Source organism: Neurospora hispaniola (genome assembly GCF_033458365.1).
Source record: "Neurospora hispaniola strain FGSC 10403 chromosome Unknown B0T23scaffold_5, whole genome shotgun sequence".
In the NCBI taxonomy this organism is placed as follows: Eukaryota; Fungi; Ascomycota; class Sordariomycetes; order Sordariales; family Sordariaceae; genus Neurospora; species Neurospora hispaniola.
In genome coordinates, this window is record NW_026944410.1 from 732489 (window position 1) to 749911 (window position 17423).

The 17423-nt window shown below is 50.4% G+C and overlaps 7 protein-coding genes across 7 annotated transcripts; 6 read left to right on the forward strand and 1 right to left on the reverse strand.

Moving 5' to 3' along the window:
- Positions 1 to 2647: 2647 nt before the first annotated feature.
- Positions 2648 to 4280, forward strand: B0T23DRAFT_429434 (putative aldehyde dehydrogenase; the record flags this gene model as incomplete). The annotated part of the gene is made up of 3 exons (XM_062840192.1): positions 2648 to 2715; positions 2796 to 4087; positions 4156 to 4280. 3 exons carry the CDS (start codon positions 2648 to 2650, stop codon positions 4278 to 4280), a joined length of 1485 nt encoding a protein of 494 aa, XP_062691513.1.
- Positions 4281 to 4921: 641 nt separating this feature from the next.
- Positions 4922 to 5449, reverse strand: B0T23DRAFT_429435 (uncharacterized protein; the record flags this gene model as incomplete). The annotated part of the gene is made up of 2 exons (XM_062840193.1): positions 4922 to 5088; positions 5224 to 5449. 2 exons carry the CDS (start codon positions 5447 to 5449, stop codon positions 4922 to 4924), a joined length of 393 nt encoding a protein of 130 aa, XP_062691514.1.
- Positions 5450 to 6597: 1148 nt separating this feature from the next.
- B0T23DRAFT_405197 (uncharacterized protein) lies at positions 6598 to 7647 on the forward strand (the record flags this gene model as incomplete). Its single annotated transcript, XM_062838968.1, has 2 exons — positions 6598 to 6608; positions 6654 to 7647. The coding sequence occupies 2 exons, from the start codon at positions 6598 to 6600 to the stop codon at positions 7645 to 7647; spliced, it is 1005 nt and encodes a 334-aa protein (XP_062691515.1).
- Positions 7648 to 10032: 2385 nt separating this feature from the next.
- On the forward strand, positions 10033 to 11751 carry B0T23DRAFT_413119 (uncharacterized protein; the record flags this gene model as incomplete). Its single annotated transcript, XM_062839508.1, has 2 exons — positions 10033 to 10291; positions 10439 to 11751. The coding sequence occupies 2 exons, from the start codon at positions 10033 to 10035 to the stop codon at positions 11749 to 11751; spliced, it is 1572 nt and encodes a 523-aa protein (XP_062691516.1).
- Positions 11752 to 14232: 2481 nt separating this feature from the next.
- On the forward strand, positions 14233 to 15144 carry B0T23DRAFT_381539 (uncharacterized protein). The gene has a single exon (XM_062837270.1). The coding sequence runs from the start codon at positions 14307 to 14309 to the stop codon at positions 15042 to 15044; it is 738 nt and encodes a 245-aa protein (XP_062691517.1). The 5' UTR covers positions 14233 to 14306; the 3' UTR covers positions 15045 to 15144.
- A 177-nt stretch (positions 15145 to 15321) lies between these two features.
- On the forward strand, positions 15322 to 16509 carry B0T23DRAFT_158904 (uncharacterized protein). Its single transcript, XM_062832694.1, has one exon. The coding sequence runs from the start codon at positions 15532 to 15534 to the stop codon at positions 16387 to 16389; it is 858 nt and encodes a 285-aa protein (XP_062691518.1). The 5' UTR covers positions 15322 to 15531; the 3' UTR covers positions 16390 to 16509.
- B0T23DRAFT_158912 (uncharacterized protein) lies at positions 16508 to 16916 on the forward strand. The gene has a single exon (XM_062832696.1). The coding sequence runs from the start codon at positions 16629 to 16631 to the stop codon at positions 16860 to 16862; it is 234 nt and encodes a 77-aa protein (XP_062691519.1). The 5' UTR covers positions 16508 to 16628; the 3' UTR covers positions 16863 to 16916.
- Positions 16917 to 17423: the final 507 nt, after the last annotated feature.

Here is a 17423-nt window from a genome sequence, read left to right on the forward strand (position 1 = left end):
CTGTTAGCGTTGTGTTAGTCAACGCTCCCGCCCCATTCCCTCTAACAAGACGCTGGCCCCCTTTCGTAATCGTGCATGGTGCTCGGCTGCCCCTGCCGGTGGCCGTTGAGGTTCACGCTTCACTTCATTGCCCTTTTGGCTGCACTTTGTCAAAAAAGGTTCAACAACAGCAAAGTGAGCGGAAGTTCCACTTGATTTTGAGTGCCTACCTACCTACTTGTACCTCATTCACGGCTGATGACAAAGCAGATTGTTTATGTTTGATTCAAAAACACCCACACACCCAATGGGTTGGTTTAGTAGGAACCGATGTCGAACAACAATGCACCCTGCAGACGGGTAAGACCGGTCATCAATGGTAAGCAGACATCCCTCACTTATATCTACCTACGCCCAGAAGAACCCAGTTCAATGTGCATGTACTCGGATCCTCATTGGTGATCTCTGTGCTTGAAAAGTATGCGGCGCACGAACTTGAAGTCTGCTTGCTCTGACCTAAGCCACGTTGTAAAGGAAATGTGGACGTCTCTGAGCATTCGTGATGATGGGTGACTTGTGCGTTGACGTCCTCCTACATTGTTTGGAGAGTTCATCAAACATGTACTGGAACGACATCCAATCCATCTGATTCGATAGCAAGTCGCCTCATAAGCTTGCTTACCATCTGCTTGGTCCATATTATACACTGGAACCCGGAGGCTCGTTGGTGTGGAGATGGCCTCGTGTCATGGGAACGTCCAGATGCACAAATACGATCGTGATAGGTTGGACAAAGCAAACCTACCATTCCGCACAAGACCCCCCATGCTCCGGAGAGAGGGAAGAATCTCGGAGAGCCGGAAGTGATTGATGCCTCGTGGCTGCATATGTGTCCGTCCGTGGGGGAAGGGCGCTGAATCCGATGTATGTACACTACATATGGCCGCCAAGGTAGCATTTGAACGAACATCAGCTGGCATGGACTTGGTTGTCGCTGGGTGAGGTTGGTGTTGTCCTGTCAAAAGTCCGGGGTTGGGGTTCAGAACCAAAAAGAGTCCACAGCGGCATCGCACATGGTCAACACTCCACCCCAGGCGCTTCGCAGAACATTACCCCGAAATTTGTGTTTCCGTTTCAGGAACTCCAACTACCTACATACTGTGTAGGCTCCTGGTTCGTTCTCGGCGAAAGCCAAAAAAAAAAAAAAAATAGCATTTGAGGTCGACACGCTTAAATCCCGGATATTCTTCATATTCCTCCGAGGCGCATTGTCAGACTGGTTCAAGGAACGAGAAAAAAAAAAAAAAAGGCCTTTGGAGATGATGGTGGCTGGAACACGAGGATGGATGGGCGAACGGGTGGAACAGGGGGGTGGACTTTGGGGCAGCGAGATGCTGTCTGGAGAAATCTGCGGGGTAAGCACTGCATCACCTATGACATGCAAATGGCGCTCGCTGTTGTTGTAGTCGCCAACTGCTGGTCACTTGCGCCTCATTTTTCGTTTCTTTTGTTTTCTTTCTTTTGGAGAAGCTTGGGGAAACTGTCCAATGTGCATGAGCCCCTTCATCCGATTGATACTCTACACCTGGAGGGACGGGTCGAGAAGAGGCTGTCGGCCCTATTGATCGTCAGCCAAGGAAAGGGTTGAGACGTCACGTGTGATTGGCTGTGCTCCAGCCCGGCTTCACTCTCAAACCATGATTGGCCACGCGCAGGGAGATCCTGAAAGCGGACTGTACGCTTACTGGCGGGCCCCCTTTTCCGCACTGACAAGGGGAATGCGGGGGAGGCACGCGGGGAAAGAGTATGGAGACTGTGGGGACCCCATAGCGACGACGGCAACAATGACAGCCCCGACGTGGCCATGATTGAATGCCGATCCGACTACCCTTGCTGCTTGGTAATCCCATCACAATAGGGCACCTCGTCAATGGATATGGCATCTCTCTCTTTCCGTGTAGGTTATCCGTTTCCAGAAAATAAGACGTACCTCGTTACGGTACGTAGGTTGCCATATGTGGTGTGTTCTGTTGTCTTGTGTACTATGTAGGTAGGTACCTAGGTTCAACTGAACATCAAGATCAGGATCTGATCGAGCTTGATGAACGACTCGAGATCCGCAGTGTTCATTTCGTAGTCTTGCCCGGGTGCCAAGGACGAGACGGGAGGTGGGTGCCGTGGCACTTGGCCACACCCACACCCGGCAAGACCTTTTCAGACTGGTTTCAACCGTCAGCCGCCCACGCTAACGTCGCCCGGCATCATTGACCCCGCTCCGTGTTGCGGTCATCCTCCAGGGGGACCTACCTCTACCCGCCGCCCGCATTCTCACGATCCACCTCGGGCGCAAAGAAGGACAAAGACGGTAAGCAGGTACTGGGGCTGTATCCGAGTGCCCAGACTCTACTAGTCTCCAAGCCTAACTGCACATGCGCCGACTACTTCTACCTCCCCCTCCCACCACCTCGTCGTGCTGTTTTCTTTCTCCTCTCTCCAAGTCGCCAACTATTTCTTCTCCTTCAACCAAGTACAGTATTTAACCGGAACACTCTCCCAGAGTTTCGAGTTTGTGTTCTATTCCAGCCTTGCTCTCTTCTCTCTTCAGTTCTTGTCTCTTCTTATATACCCCCCACCACCGTACCCCACTTCTCCATTAGCTTCTGTCACAATGTCTTCCAACGTCTTTGTTGAGCTCAAGACGCCGATTACCGGCACCTACAAGCAGCCCACCGGCTTGTAAGTTCCCATCCACAGCTCTCTCCTCCCCCAAGTTGCTCCCCAAGCACGAGAGCTAACCACAATACCTATGCTACCAGGTTCATCAACAACGAGTTCGTCGAGGGTGTCGACAAGAAGACCTTTGAGGTCATCAACCCCGCTACCGAGGAGGTCATCTGCTCCATCCACGAGGCCACCGAGAAGGATGTCGATATCGCTGTCGCCGCTGCCCGCAAGGCTTTCGAGGGTGTCTGGCGCGACGTCACTCCCCAGCAGCGTGGCATCTACCTCCTCAAGCTCGCCGACCTGCTCGAGAAGAACCTCGACCTCCTTGCCGCTGTTGAGTCTCTCGACAATGGCAAGTCCATCACCATGGCCCGTGGCGATGTTGGCGCCGTCGTCGGCACTATCCGCTACTACGGCGGTTGGGCCGACAAGATCGAGGGCAAGACCATTGATATCTCCCCGGACTCCTTCCACTACACCAGGCAAGAGCCTCTCGGTGTTTGCGGTCAGATCATCCCCTGGAACTTCCCTCTCCTCATGCTTGCCTGGAAGGTTGGCCCCGCCCTGGCCACCGGTAACACTATCATCATGAAGACCGCTGAACAGACTCCTCTCTCTGCTCTCGTCTTTGCCCAGTTCGTCAAGGAGGCCGGTTTCCCCCCTGGCGTTCTCAACATCATCTCCGGTTTCGGCAAGATTGCTGGTGCCGCCATCGCCTCCCACATGGACATTGACAAGGTTGCCTTCACCGGCTCTACCATGGTCGGCCGCCAAATCATGAAGGCTGCCGCCGAGTCCAACCTGAAGAAGGTTACCCTCGAGCTTGGTGGCAAGTCCCCCAACATTATCTTCAACGACGCCGATATCGACCAGGCCATTGATTGGGTCAACTTCGGTATCTACTTTAACCACGGCCAGACCTGCTGCGCTGGTTCTCGTGTATACGTCCAGGAGGGTATCTATGACAAGTTTGTGGCGGCCTTCAAGCAGCGCGCCCAGCAGAACAAGGTCGGCGACCCCTTCCACGACGAGACCTTCCAGGGGCCCCAGGTCAGCCAGCTCCAGTACGACCGCATCATGGGTTACATCAAGGCCGGTAAGGAGGAGGGTGCTACTGTCGAGACTGGTGGTGAGCGCCACGGTGACAAGGGCTACTTCATCCAGCCCACCATCTTCACCAACGTCCGTCACGACATGAAGATCATGAAGGAGGAGATCTTCGGGCCCGTCTGCGCCGTCGCCAAGTTCTCCACCGAGGAGGAGGTTATCAAGCTCGGCAACGACTCCAACTACGGCCTTGCTGCTGCCGTCCACACCAAGGACCTCAACACTGCCATCCGCGTCAGCAACCACCTCAGGGCTGGTACTGTCTGGGTCAACACCTGTGAGTATACCTGCTTTGTACCGGAAGGAGTAGCGTTTCATCGTGCTAACCAAAATGTGTCCCAACAGACAACGCTCTTCACCACCAGCTTCCCTTTGGCGGTTACAAGGAGTCCGGTATCGGTCGCGAACTCGGCGAGGCTGCTTTGGCCAACTACACCCAGTGCAAGTCTGTTGCTATCAAGCTCAACTAGGCAATCCAAGTGTAGCCGACTTGACGATCACACAAATAAAGTAAAACAACAAAAATACCATAATTACAGGAAGGATGGTCAGCGACAGAAGCCGGGTCAGGTGTTATTTTTTCCTGGTGTCTACGGAAAGGGGGACAAAACCTTGGGCCTAGGGTTGTACTACTTGACATCTATGATATCCCATATGAGAGCAATGATTTTTTTATGAACACAAAAACTGATCCTGTCCTACTGGCTTCCTTCTTTTTTTAGATGTTGTGAGATCATTACTGCTTAACATGGGATAGTATTGACGAACAGAGGAAAGTGTGCCTCGTCTTGCTACGGAGTTTGCGAACTTTCAAGGTGTTCCAAGACTGTTCATTGTTCTCTCGAGCTTAGTGTTAGGCACACCAGGTGGGTAGGTAGTAATCATTCTCCAGGGGGTTATAGTTCGAAACAGCATAACGACGGGTAAAAGAAACCTTATATTCACCAAACTGTCGACGACAAGTCCTGAAACTCAGCCAAACCAAGAGTATCCCTTCCTAAAATTCCTAGATACCTAGTCCAGCTACCTTAGCTCTCTGTCAATTTGTGTGGTCTGGTTCTTCTACGCGCAACAACTGAACCCGAATCTTGTGTTGCGTGTGTGTATCCCTTCAATCCAGGCTGCGGCGGCCGCCGCGGTTGCATGAGAATCTTGTCAGAGTGTCCGCCATGGCGTTCTCGACAGCTTTCCTCTTGGTTGTGACGTTATCGTTGAGGACCTTGACATTTTGGACAAACGTTTTCCTGTCGTCGGTTGGCATGTTGGCTGGCTTAGTTGCTAGTGGGGAGTTAACAGTGGTTATTCCCAAAAAAAAAAAAAAAAAAAAAAAAAAAAAAAAAAAAAAAAAAAAGGAAGGGAAAAGAAAGAATTGATGAGGAGGGGGAAGAGAAGAGAATGGGTAGGTATGTATACCTCGGTAGATATATCTAATCATGTCTTTCAGCTTCGCATCGATTACACCGTCGAAATAGAAGCGAGTGTCATCAAGCTTCAAAAACATGGCTTGGATCTGCTTATCTTGCTCTTTGAGCTCCCTTAAAAGAGCCACTTCCTCGTCCCGTTCATTCCATCCACGCAACTCCATCGTTGACTGGAGGTCTGTAAACTTGGCTAGTGCAGTTTCTGGGAAGTGCTCCATTTTGTCGCCGATATTGGGGGGCTGCTGGTTTGTGTGGGAGATTTACTTGCTGGGAATGAGGGGTTCGACGCTTAAATAATTAGGTAAAGAAGGGACTTCTTGGACTCGGAATCGGTTAGTGAATTGTGAAGATACAAATGCTCTGAAGAATATGGTAGGTGACGAGGGCTGGAGAGGTATCTTTATAGGATATGCCTCATCACGGAGTTGGGGTGATGTTCCAGGCTCATGGGGCATAAGACGGAGTGACACACAAACTCTGATTAATTTGAGTTTCAGTTGTTGCTGCCTTCTCCTGACCTTGGTTGAAGCCATCCATCTCTGATGCAAAACGCTGGGACGGAGCTCAAAGAAACAAACGGGGACATGAGTTACTTGATGTTGGTACGGCACGAGGACGGCCGTCAATGTCAACGTCAACACGGGTGATTAGTGATATCCAGTGTATCATAGATGATTGCTGTCAGCGTTTTTCGAGGTATGAGTCCCCTCCGGCTAACATATCGAGTTGACCACAGGCAGATTGGGCCAGTTTTTCATTCATCTGGAAAAGCCACGTCATGACATGTAAAACGAGTGGCTTTCGTGATAGAGTTAGTTGCTTTTTGGCACTTAATTTGCGTAGCCGGTTGCGTTCCAAATCGAACAGCTTCCTGCCTTCTCTTTCAGTACAGATTCTGATATTAACAGTCAAGACCACGCTCTCTGGATGTCTTCGGGAAGAAGCTGGTAGTGCGGTTAGATATCCTCCCCATCCTACGAAAGGCTTAACCATGGCTGTGCACCGCATTACCGGCAATCATTTCTCATTTCAACGATTTTTCAAGGCTAACAGTGTATCAAGGGTCAGAACAAACCTTTGAAAGCCGAACATGACCAGTTTGGGAGTTTCTGCAATCTTGAATCCAGGACGGATGATTCGAGTGCATCACAGGCTTGTTAGTCAAGTCACTTCGTCGAGCTGATCTGTTGTATTATCTTGCAGAATGCACTCCAAATTAGTACAGCCGCTTGCGATTACTAACTCGATGCTGTGTTTCTCCGAATGACTGCCGTCTGGGCCGGGGCTGGTTAACTTGAAGGCTTCAACTTGTGATGATCTGATCAATGAACACCCTGCTCCCGCAGCATGAGCCACGGCGTCTACGATGACTCGAAAGTAGCAACTTTACATAAGAAACAGGCTCGCCCTTCCCAATTGGAGACTAGTTCTCGAGCACCGAGCATCGATTATCGAGCGCAACACCGTCGACATGTCTAATTCCACAATCCCCAATCAACTCAAAAAGCCCATCTCTATCTCGCTGAGCCTAAAAATCAGCGAGGAAGACCGCAACTACCTCCTTGAAGACGGCGCAGAACCACTTCTTCCATTGTTCCGCAAACTTTTCGAGAAACAGGAAGGTGAAAACACCAAAGCCAACCCAGAAGAGGCCGCAATCCCCCCATCACTCGATATTTCCAGCCGCATCCGTCTATTAGACATCACCAGACACGATTGGGATCCCCAGCAAGAAGATCTCACCTCGGAAGAAGAATCAGAATGGGACTACCGCCACAAGCAATGGCTAGGGCACCTCGCCAATGCGGTTACCATGATAATGATCTCCCACTGGACCTCCCTACAAGACTCGGACTCCAGTGATAGCGACGACAACAGCGCCGCGCTAGGTACCTCTACAGATGATGCCGAGAACGAGGACGAGGCAGATAAACAATGGGAAATGGATGCGCTACAAGATGCGCACGAACTAAGCGACCGCCTGATGAAAGAACCCAAGCGGTCCCGTTCGTGGATCAAGTACCTGGGTCTCGGCGCGGAGGAGCGGACTTTTACAGGGTCTGATTTCCAGGAGCCTTGTGCTCTCGCTGGAATGGCGGAAGGGTTTGTGAGTTATCTGCGGAGAGACAAGGTGGGGAGTAAGCAACAACGCCAAGGTCTGAAGATCCTGATGAAAGCTTTGGGGGAGGATATAGAAGAGTGTGAATCGCTTGAGGACTGGTTGGTGACTAGTCTCATGCTGTTCTTGGGGGCGGCGGAAGTTCTTCGGCTGCAAGAGAACCCGACGAGACAAGCGGCTAAGCCTGTGGTTCTATTTTTGAGGAACTATGTAGCGTCGGTGTTACTGGTGGAGTCTGTGTTTGGGGGAGATGGAAAGGCGAAGACGGAAGATGAGGGTGAGTATGTTGTTGTCTGACGGATCAGGGGAGAACCCGATTCAGGGTGATAAAAGGCAGGGGGAATGGTCGAAGGAAGAGGAAGCCTGATGAGGGGAGCAAAGTGGGGAATCCAAGAATGTACTCAAAATACAGTAGATAGGAAGAGGAGAAGGTGGTCATGGTGCTGAAGAGAAGAGAGAAGGGGCCAACTCGATCCGTTCTTTTTTATTCTAGGTGATCCGCTCCTATGCCGGAATTTCCAGTGTGTTTTGGGACGTCTTCGTTGGTCTGTTGGTTCCATAACCGCTTTGTGTTGTCTTGTGTGCTGCGTGACCTCACACCCACCGTGTGTGTGTGCCACGGGTGGAGTGACGTCGGCCTTTGTCGGGTTCGGGACCTGTACCCCCAGCGCCCATGTTTGCCATACCCTCGCGGCTTTCGTGCGGCTCTCGCGCAGCTCATAACATAGGCGATAATTCGACGGCGCCTGATATGCAAACGAAACGGACGGCTAGATAATGGCCATGAAGATGGTATATAAAAAGGGGGTCCTGTTCGCTTTTCTAGGGTACCTTATATGTTCGATCAGTTCCTCACACCCTCGAAGAGGCCAAAGGAGGACCACTTGCTTTGTACTTTATAGACACTCAGATAACGCAAAAAAGACACATACGACCATACCCACTGGAAAACTCGGGATCCCGTCCGCTCTCCCATAGATAAGCCAGTGAGGGCCAGACTAGTAGTTGGGTCGGTGACGACCAGCGAATCCCTGGTGTTGTATGTTTTTTTCCCTCTTACTATCTTTTTTCACCTCCCTCCCCCCTTTTTCATTTCCATTTTGTAGGCTCATTTTCACGAAGAGCAATAAGAGAATGATACGGAAAAGAATAAAAGAAAGAATCGCATCTACGGAGTAAATAAGACTTAGTACTAGTAGTAGTAGTGATATGGAGGTGGACGGGAAGGAGGAGAATCTTCCAAACCAACCGTATGTTTAAAAGCCTGGGTCGAATGGACCCGAAGGTTGGGAGACTTGACTGTCGTCAGTACCTGATGCGAGATGCGTTCAAGAGTGAAAGGTCAGCTAACTTCCACTCTGAGAAGCGATTACCATCACGCAAACCGTTGTTTCCACCGCAATCATGAATATCAGTTTCGGTTTGAGTATCCCGCACACAAACCTCAATCAATACCTTGAACTTGGCGATACCACATGATGAGTGGCCCAGCTCCTCCTAGCGCGAATGCCCAAGTCAAAGAGCTCGCAAGTCTTGAGCTCACCAGTCGTGCCTTGGTACCTTGGGCGAATTCTGACTGCAATGCCTTGCACTTATATAACCTGTGTGGGCGATTAAAAAGTTGTTAATAAGGAACTCCTTGCGTTCAAGATAGCTGAAGCTATGTTTTCCGACTTATTTGATGGCGGTCAACTTCCTGTAGCCTTGTATAAGGGGAAGGGAAATCAGCAGGAACGAAACGACGCCGAGTAATTGCTCTGGCAGAACGACAAAAAAGAGCTAGGAGATGAGATTCTGAAAAGGGAGTGCTGGACTGACAGGATAAGCGGGACGAAGAATGACACGTTTATACTAGACGACTCGCTTGCCATCGGGGAGAAGAACAAACCCATGGAAGGTGACGATGACGGAACTGGCTGAGAAGTGTAAACGTTTGGTTTAGCTCTAATGGTTGAATTCCGACCTAGTCAGTACGAAGACCAAACCGCATACGTCGCCCTTCGACCGAATGATCGGACATGAAAACCTACATGCGCATCATTATCTTCTTATTCTTGGCGGTGGGTAGTCTCTGCCTCGAGATGAGGTCGTCGAGTGAAAGGCGGAAAAAAAGGTGCGGGCTATTGGACGCAAAAAACTTGCGGAGTCTCGTGACGCTGGTGTAGGTTGGAGAAAAGATGCCCATGCTTGGGAAGTAGAGTGCAATCTTTGTTGGGACAGTGCCAGTTACTGGATAGGTTTCGAAGCGAGTTCTATTCAAGCGCCCTGTGCAAGTGGGCAGAAGAGGTTTCGACGCCTGTCGAATACGTGTGCTGTTGGTCGAGGCCCCTTTGTCCACAACTGTGAAGTATTTCAGGAGGTCCCTCATGTTGGTTCGGATCCCGCACGCTCTTCTCTTACGCGCCTGTATCTGGTCGATCACCAACAACACCTTTTGTGACCTGCTAGAAAGAGGTCAAGGCCAATGAGTCCGCGAAAATGCTAGACAAAGGCAGGCGAGTGCTATGGTTCAAGAGGACAGCGGCGAAAAGGAAGGATGATGGAGATATAAAGTAAAGGAACTCTGGGTCTTCCCATATGACCAGAGTGGCCTAGGACTATCGTCAACTTCAGACCCGCGCATTCGCTGTTCTTTTTTTCTTGTTAACTCGCGGTTATTTCATATCCACCCTTACGATAACCATGTTTTTGACCCTCGATATACCACCCGAAGATGTCGACAGACTTCTCGACGAGCGAGGGAGAAGTCCCGATGCGGAGGACAAAAGATTGTGGCTGCTGTGTCGCAGACACCATTTGTCCAAGAAGTTCGAGACCGACGATGGCCAGTTTGACTCCGACGGATTCGCAAAAACCTTGAGCGAAGCCATGACTGGGGACCGCGGCGATAAAGATGTACCGAATCTGTCACGCCACGAGCAGCATTATCTCCGAGACGACCGTGAGCAGGAGCGAAGGCTTGCTCGGGATCGGGTACTGAAAATGAAAAGTCAAAAGATGGAAGAGCGGTTGAAGCTGCAGTTTTGTGCGGACTTTAGCCCGTTCGGTAGTCACAAGTTCTCGTATGATGACTTGATTTATGCCGAAGACTTTTACGACTTGGCGGAAATTGTAGCCAGAGCGGCAGATCGCATCCTGGAGTGCTGTAAGGGTAAGAAGGACCAGGAGGACCACCTCAAGTCGTTACGACGCCTTGTTCGCGATTTGGGGAGGGCCATAGCCGATTGCGATTCGATCCAGGACTATCTCTCTGTCAGCAACCTTCTTTTCTGGTCAGCGAAGGACGTTTTGGATCTTACTACCGACCCGTCAATGCCGAAATTCACAGGAATAGGATCGCTGAAATCTATTGTTAGGGATTTCTTCATGAACTATGTAACGTCCGTCTTACTCGTCGAATCAAAGGCAGGGATCCCGAGCGCCGGTCTCGCTGGGATAGAACTGGGCATACCATCTGAAGAATTTGACAATCACGTCAAGAATCGCCTTGAACTTGCAAGTATAGGGATCGGTCCAAAGCGAAAGCAACTCGGAAAGAGTCAGCTCTTCCCAAAGTCCTCCACATACCTTACACCCAAGGGCAGAGTCGATATCGGAAGCTTCTCAGATGTACTTGCCAAGATGATGGTCATCGATAAACAGGAAGAACTGCCGCTGCTCATGGAGGTACCTGATTTTGAAAGCAAATATTTCATCGCGATAAACACTATCAATCAGTTTGGGAGAACCGTGAGGTATTTTCAACAACTAGAAGGGGAATGGAAGATTCGTGATGAAATGGGGGCGAGTACAATTGTGGAGCGCCTGGTTGCTATCGGGTTGATCTTGCCCACTTTTGACAGAGCGAAGATTCTATCCGATGATTTGATCTCGCCAAAGTCAATGAAAGAGATGACTGAGGAGCTGGCGGTGTTGATCAGAGACCAGCTACTGACGGAGGAGACCAAGATTGTCGAAACGCAGCCGAAGGACGGGGAGGTCCACATACGTCTCACGGAAGTTAGACCCTTTATCATTGACTTGGGCGGGTGTACAACGAGGTGCTGCAAGGACTTCTTGACTTACTTAACCGCCAGTCTTTACCTCTTCTTGGCTACGGCTGACGCCTGGTGGTCCTTGCCTGCCAGCGACTCCTGTCGAGAAGCACGAGAGTTTATGCGGAGCGTCGCCGAGAAGTTCTTGCGGAACTATCTGGCGTTGGTTTTGATCTGTGAAACCAAAGCTGAGGCACAGAAGGTGGAGGAGCTTAAGGCCAATGAGTCTGAGGCGGAGCAGCCCAAGGCGGAGGGATCGGGAGCCGGGGAATCCGCATCAGGAGATTCTGAACCCGTAAAGAGACTACCCGTAATGTACGACATTCCGCGTGAGCCGTTTTCGAAGCCCTGTTGTATCCTTTTCTGACATTTTTCACCTCTGGTTATCTAGTTACCCCTATTTCGACCCCTACGACTATTGTGGTTTCCCTGATTATTATTGAAATTCGCGATCTTGTAATGTCTAACCGGCTATTGGAACTCGTGCAAGGCCAATCACGCCGGTCTTGATGTCGCGGCGGGGACGTTCGTTGGATTTCTTCCAGTTCGAGGATATGCGGAAACGCTATTAGATAGACGTGGTTGAGGAGCCGGTCTCGCAATGTTGGGAGGGGGGCGTCAAGCGATAGAGGTTATCGTCATCGTGTTGCAACCTGTTTCTGCCAACGTCAGTTAATCCATTTCCCTCTCTTGTTCGTGTTGATTCGCCTGTTAGCTCACCGTGTTTGCCGCTGATTTTCGGCTTGTTGGTTCTGTTGCTGCTTTGTCCGATGTGTTGGTGGTCGTCTACAGCCGCCCTGGATGTACTGTTGGCTCGGTGTGAGTCTTCCTTTTGTTCGCGTGAAACTGTGTGTGTTTCAATTCAGATGATGAATTGATTGAAGAGAACGGGTAGCGACGAAGCCGCCAGTGAATCTCTGACAGCCAGAGTTGGACCATGTGTTCCATTGTTGTCGAGTGTTGCAGAAGGAAGGAGCGATTGACTTGCATATGAGCCGGATTTTCTCCTCAATCTCCACGGCAGATCTTATCAATAATCCCCAATCGATTCCCATGTTGCCACAATCGCCCACCACGTCCACTTTTGAGGTCGCCAAACATCGTTTCTTACAACCACCAACCAGGTCAATTGATGAATTCTCGAAGATGAGATAGACGGTGGTGGATCCGGAATCAGAACGCCCTGTACCCATTCAACTTCATCTGGTAAACAAGCCCCCAATGATCATGCTTTTCAGATACTTGGTAGTTACATAATACATCGAGATCCACACTGGGAAGGGCAAATCACTCTGTTTCCGACCAGAGAAGATTTGCCTCTCTGTACAAATACCTACGCTCGTCCTAGACAAAATAGGTGAGACCTTTGACATTATACCTTGGCTATACTCCTACTACGCATCCAGCGACTTTGTTACACCTCTGATGTTCAGTTCTAGGCAATTGCTGGATAGACATACTCAAACGGGACTCTAGCCGATGTCTTTTCAGATTGTTGTAGTCCCTATCACAGTCTTGCAATGGCCGTTTTTTTTTTTTTCTGTTCCCCTTCGACGGCCGACCCACACCACCACCCCCAAAATACCAACCAGCTAACACCCCTTTGCCAACTCGTCCAGTTCGACCTCTTCGACTCCAACAAAGACGGCCTCCTCTCTTACGAAGAATTCCGCTTCGTCCTCCGCGCCCTCGGTTTCTTTCTTTCTTTCTTTTCTTTTTTTTTTTTTTTTTTTTCCGTAACGAGTGGTAGCGAACTGGTTTCCCTAACCTGTCAGTCGATCTCATCTGTTTTGTCCCGGACGAGCTACGTTTATATAATATCGGGAGGTGGTACATGAGGCATTGGGATTCGTCGATGGCAGTTCTTACCTTGGAGTGTCTTGTATATAAGCCCCTATTTTGGTTGTAACAAGTATATACGGCCATAGATAGTGGAAAACTCGGGATCCCGTCCGCTCTCCCATAGATAAGTCACTAATCGCCTGACTAGTAGTTGGGTCGGTGACGACCAGCGAATCCCAGGTGCTGTATATCTTTTTTTTTGACGTTTCTCCCAAGTTTGCTTTTGATAGAACAGAGGTGTAGGATGGGCATCTGACAGAAGAGAAAAGTATCCGATCAAGACGTTAAGCCCTAGTGGATTGTGAGGTGAATAGAGGAACAAGGGACAATTTGGAGAGCTTGGGCTTACTGGTAGAAAGATTGTGAGAGAGTCAGGACAGAGTCGTGATTCCGTAATTGACTTTGACGTGCGTTGGCATGTTAGCGTATTACAATTTCCGTGTCTGTGTGGTCAGCTTTCAGTTCATGATACGGGCAGTTTGCTTCAGTTGCGTTCTGTCGGCAGCATTGATAACGAATTTGTCGCTCACCTCAAATGCTTGCCTCGCGCACTAGTCATTCTCCCGTCAAGTTTGTTGATTGTTACCTCTATGGTTGTTTGATCGTGGAAGATGTCGTTCAGGCCGTGGGAATTTCCCAATGAGTGTTTTCCTGACAATCAACTGCAAGCGACAAACAGTGCCGCTGATGTATAAAGGACAACCGTTTGTCCCGTCTTCCAGCTGGTATATGGTGAGCGCTGAAGCACCATCGCTCTTCCGCTCTGAGTCCAAGAGATTCTGCCCATACTCACACACCCCATTCAGGATCATTTAGAGGACTCAGCACATACCCATCGCCATGGCGCTGCCAGTGTCAACAGTCGCGCTGGAGATATTCGTAGATGCCAATCCAGAAGTATGGTTCTCGCGGCTACGAGACCAAGCACATTGCAACGATCTCAACCGAGCAAAAGCGGCGGTACGCCACCGAGAGATTTTCCTCGTCGATCTCCTGCAGAAACATGCCGGCAAGCCCGATGGCCATTATCTGATCTCTGCTCAAACACACCCTTCCTTCCCCAGGGTCTTGGCAAGGGCTATGTTCAAGGACAAGTCCGCGATATGGTCTCTACCCCATTGCAGCGACATCACATTGTCCAAAGAGGAGCAGGAGGAAGCCGACTTGACAAAACGATCTCGCGCTCAAGTAGAGGCGATGTCGGAATATGACATGGTGAGACGGATGCATGAAGAGGGTTGGATAGAGGAGGCAGGTCGTGCTCCGGTGACAGTTCCTGGGCCAGAATGGCAAGTCAGTTTGCGAGAGGAGGTTGATGAAGCGCTTATTTCGACCATGGACGTGGAGACCAAGATCTGTCAGCGTTTTCAGGAAGTTCGCAAAAGGGCCGAAATGAGCCCGGGAACGCTGCCCTTATGGGAGGAGTTGGAGAAAATCGAGGAAGAGATTCAGAAAGTCAAGCTTCTCAAGGGGCTGCTAGAGAGCCTAAACCGTTACCTCAACAGCCGAAACAGGTCGCAATCTCCTCTGAAAGTATTAATGATCGACCCAATCAGGGCCTACCTCTCGGCCACCGTACACGTGTTTTGGGCCATAGCCAACCTCTTTCAACTGGCCTCCTCATCGTGTTTAGAGATGCCCGAGCTGAACAAGAAGAAGGTGAGATCGGATGGGGGTGGAATTCTGAGGCAATATGTGGCGGCCGTACTGTGCGCGGAAAAGGGAAGCCAGATAATCGACGCCCAAGAGGGTAGGAAAAGCATCATGAAGACCATCACCTACTTTGATCCAGCACTTCATTGTGACGACTGGTGGTAGTTGGAAACTACGAGAGAACCTGTATCAAATGAGATAGAGGCTGTAATTCAGCGGTTTTCCTCCTTTCCGTGCCCATGGCGACGATAGTAGTGAAGTGAAGAAATCGAGTAAGGAGACGTTGGGTTGAAAGTGCAGTTCAGCGGGACGCACTAACAATTATCAGCGGCTCGGCGGCAACCTGCAAGCCCCGCGCATGGGTCACCCCTACTACCTGACCCTGATCTCATCGACCCACAGTTGTGGCTCCCTTGTAATGTGCCCAATCGGACCACCTGGTAACTGTAGCGTGCCAGCGAAGCGCGCCCCAAGCTCAGCTCCAACCTAAACTCAACCTCACCTCACCTCTCCTTTCCCTCCTCCTCCCATTTCATACTGAGCATCATCAACCCTCTCCTTCCACCAGCCAAGAGTTAAATATCTCAACGAAGGAAAACCCACCACCAGGCCACCAAACACATAGAAAACCAAGCAAATCACCACCGCAACAATGGCCACCCCTACTAACAACAAAGACGGCATCGACCCCACCTCCCTCGCCCGCACCATCGCCCACATGAACAAGGACCACGCCACCGACCTCCTGCACATGCTCATCCACTACAGTCCCTTGGCCCTCCTCCAACTTCCCCTAGATCTCGAAAAGCCCGTCCGCCAACTCGTCCGCGACCTCCGCGGCGAGGACGTCGACATTCGCCTCGTCGACATGTCCCTGGCGGAACTGAAGGTGCAGACGCGCGCCAAGGAGGGAACTTTCCAAACCAGGACGACAATTGCGCATACGATCCCCATCCACCCGCCCATGAAGAGCTGGGCAGAGAGGAGGGAGAGGTTGGTGGCCATGACCAAGGAGGCCAGGGAGGGGTTGGGGCTTCCTGTTGAGGGAGTGGCTAGCGAGGAGGAGGAGGGAAAGAAGAAGGAGCAGGAAAAGATTGGGAAGCGGGAGAAGAAGGGAGGAGGTGCTGTGGTTGATACGTACCTGGCGCCTAGACTGTTCTGGGACGGCGCCGTGGCTATTAGTGTTGCCTTCTTCTTTGGCTGTTATGCAGCAGTTAAGGGAGGGTACGTGGAGCAGGGCCTGTGGGCTTGGCAGTTTACGCAGAAATGGTGGCCTGTAGGAGGCGCGGATGGGTTCAAGTGGTTGGTGAATGCCATGTTCTGGCCCGTGTTGGTGATCCATATTGCCGAGATGATCATGTTTGAGCGGACGAGGTTGGCGAAGAACGACAAAATTCCGACGGGCGGGCTGACGTGGTTGAAGTGGATGGTTAGCGTTTTCTTTGAGGGTTACATGGCCTTCAGGAGGTATGATGAAAAGGCGGCGGAGCTGGAGAGGAAGCAGCATTAAACTGCCTAATGCGAAAGTGAGCAGCGAGATCTAGAGATCGATAAGGATCACACATATACAAAGAAGAGGCAGAATTTGTGCTACATACCTCTACTGTTGCCATACTTTCTGTCAGACGAAGCGTACTCACGGAGCAAGTCGAAAGGGGTTGGAAGTTTTTTTTGAATATGGAAAGGAAACATACCCGTCACAATCTTGAGGGACCCAAAATACAGACATGCCCCCTCTGATTACAGGCAATGGCTGTCACTGCAGTCTTCCTCCCAGGCTGTACTCTCCTGTTTCAGTTGCTCAAGAAGGCTTCTGACGCCGTGGGACACTCATCAGTCCCGAGGATGTCAATCAGAAGAGGAGTAGCGTTATTACAGTATGGAATGGCCTGTTCATGTAGTCAGAGAGTGGCTTCAGGGAACTTGGCGAGAAGACAAACAAAAATGACCAGCCTTCAACTAGCATCAAGGGCATCACCTTAACACCAGACACCAAGTTATTTTTTTTAAATTTAAAAAAAAATTTTTTTTCATTTTTTTTTTTTTTTTTTTAGGGGGGGGGGGGACGACACAGAGGCACCAACGCCAACCCATGAACGTCAAATAAAGTCCGTCATGTCCTGAATTCTTGGCGTGCCTAGCAGCCTGACGGGAAACCACAGAAAAGGACGAAGCGTGGCCAACAGCAAACGGGAAGCGGATGGGGGTCAGGGAGAAGAGGCGAGAGAATCACTTGGTTTGAATCTTATAAGCAAGGTTTGGGTAGTCAATAAACACACACGACCATACCCACTGGAAAACTCGGGATCCCGTCCGCTCTCCCATAGATAAGCCAGTGAGGGCCAGACTAGTAGTTGGGTCGGTGACGACCAGCGAATCCCTGGTGTTGTATGTTCTTTTGCAGTTTTTTCTCTTTTGCTTTTTCTCCTTTTTTTACGCTTTCTTTCATGAACAGCAAGAGAGTAGCAAAGAAAACAGCAAAAGAAAACGTCGTGTCACCAGAGCAAGACTTCTTACTGATGGTACTGATATGGAGGAGACGGG

Bases quoted from the DNA above. Each gene is read 5' to 3' on its own strand.
- B0T23DRAFT_381539 (XM_062837270.1), top strand. From the start codon at position 14,307: ATGTTCAAGGACAAGTCCGCGATATGGTCTCTACCCCATTGCAGCGAC.
- B0T23DRAFT_158904 (XM_062832694.1), top strand. From the start codon at position 15,532: ATGGCCACCCCTACTAACAACAAAGACGGCATCGACCCCACCTCCCTC.
- B0T23DRAFT_158912 (XM_062832696.1), top strand. From the start codon at position 16,629: ATGGCTGTCACTGCAGTCTTCCTCCCAGGCTGTACTCTCCTGTTTCAG.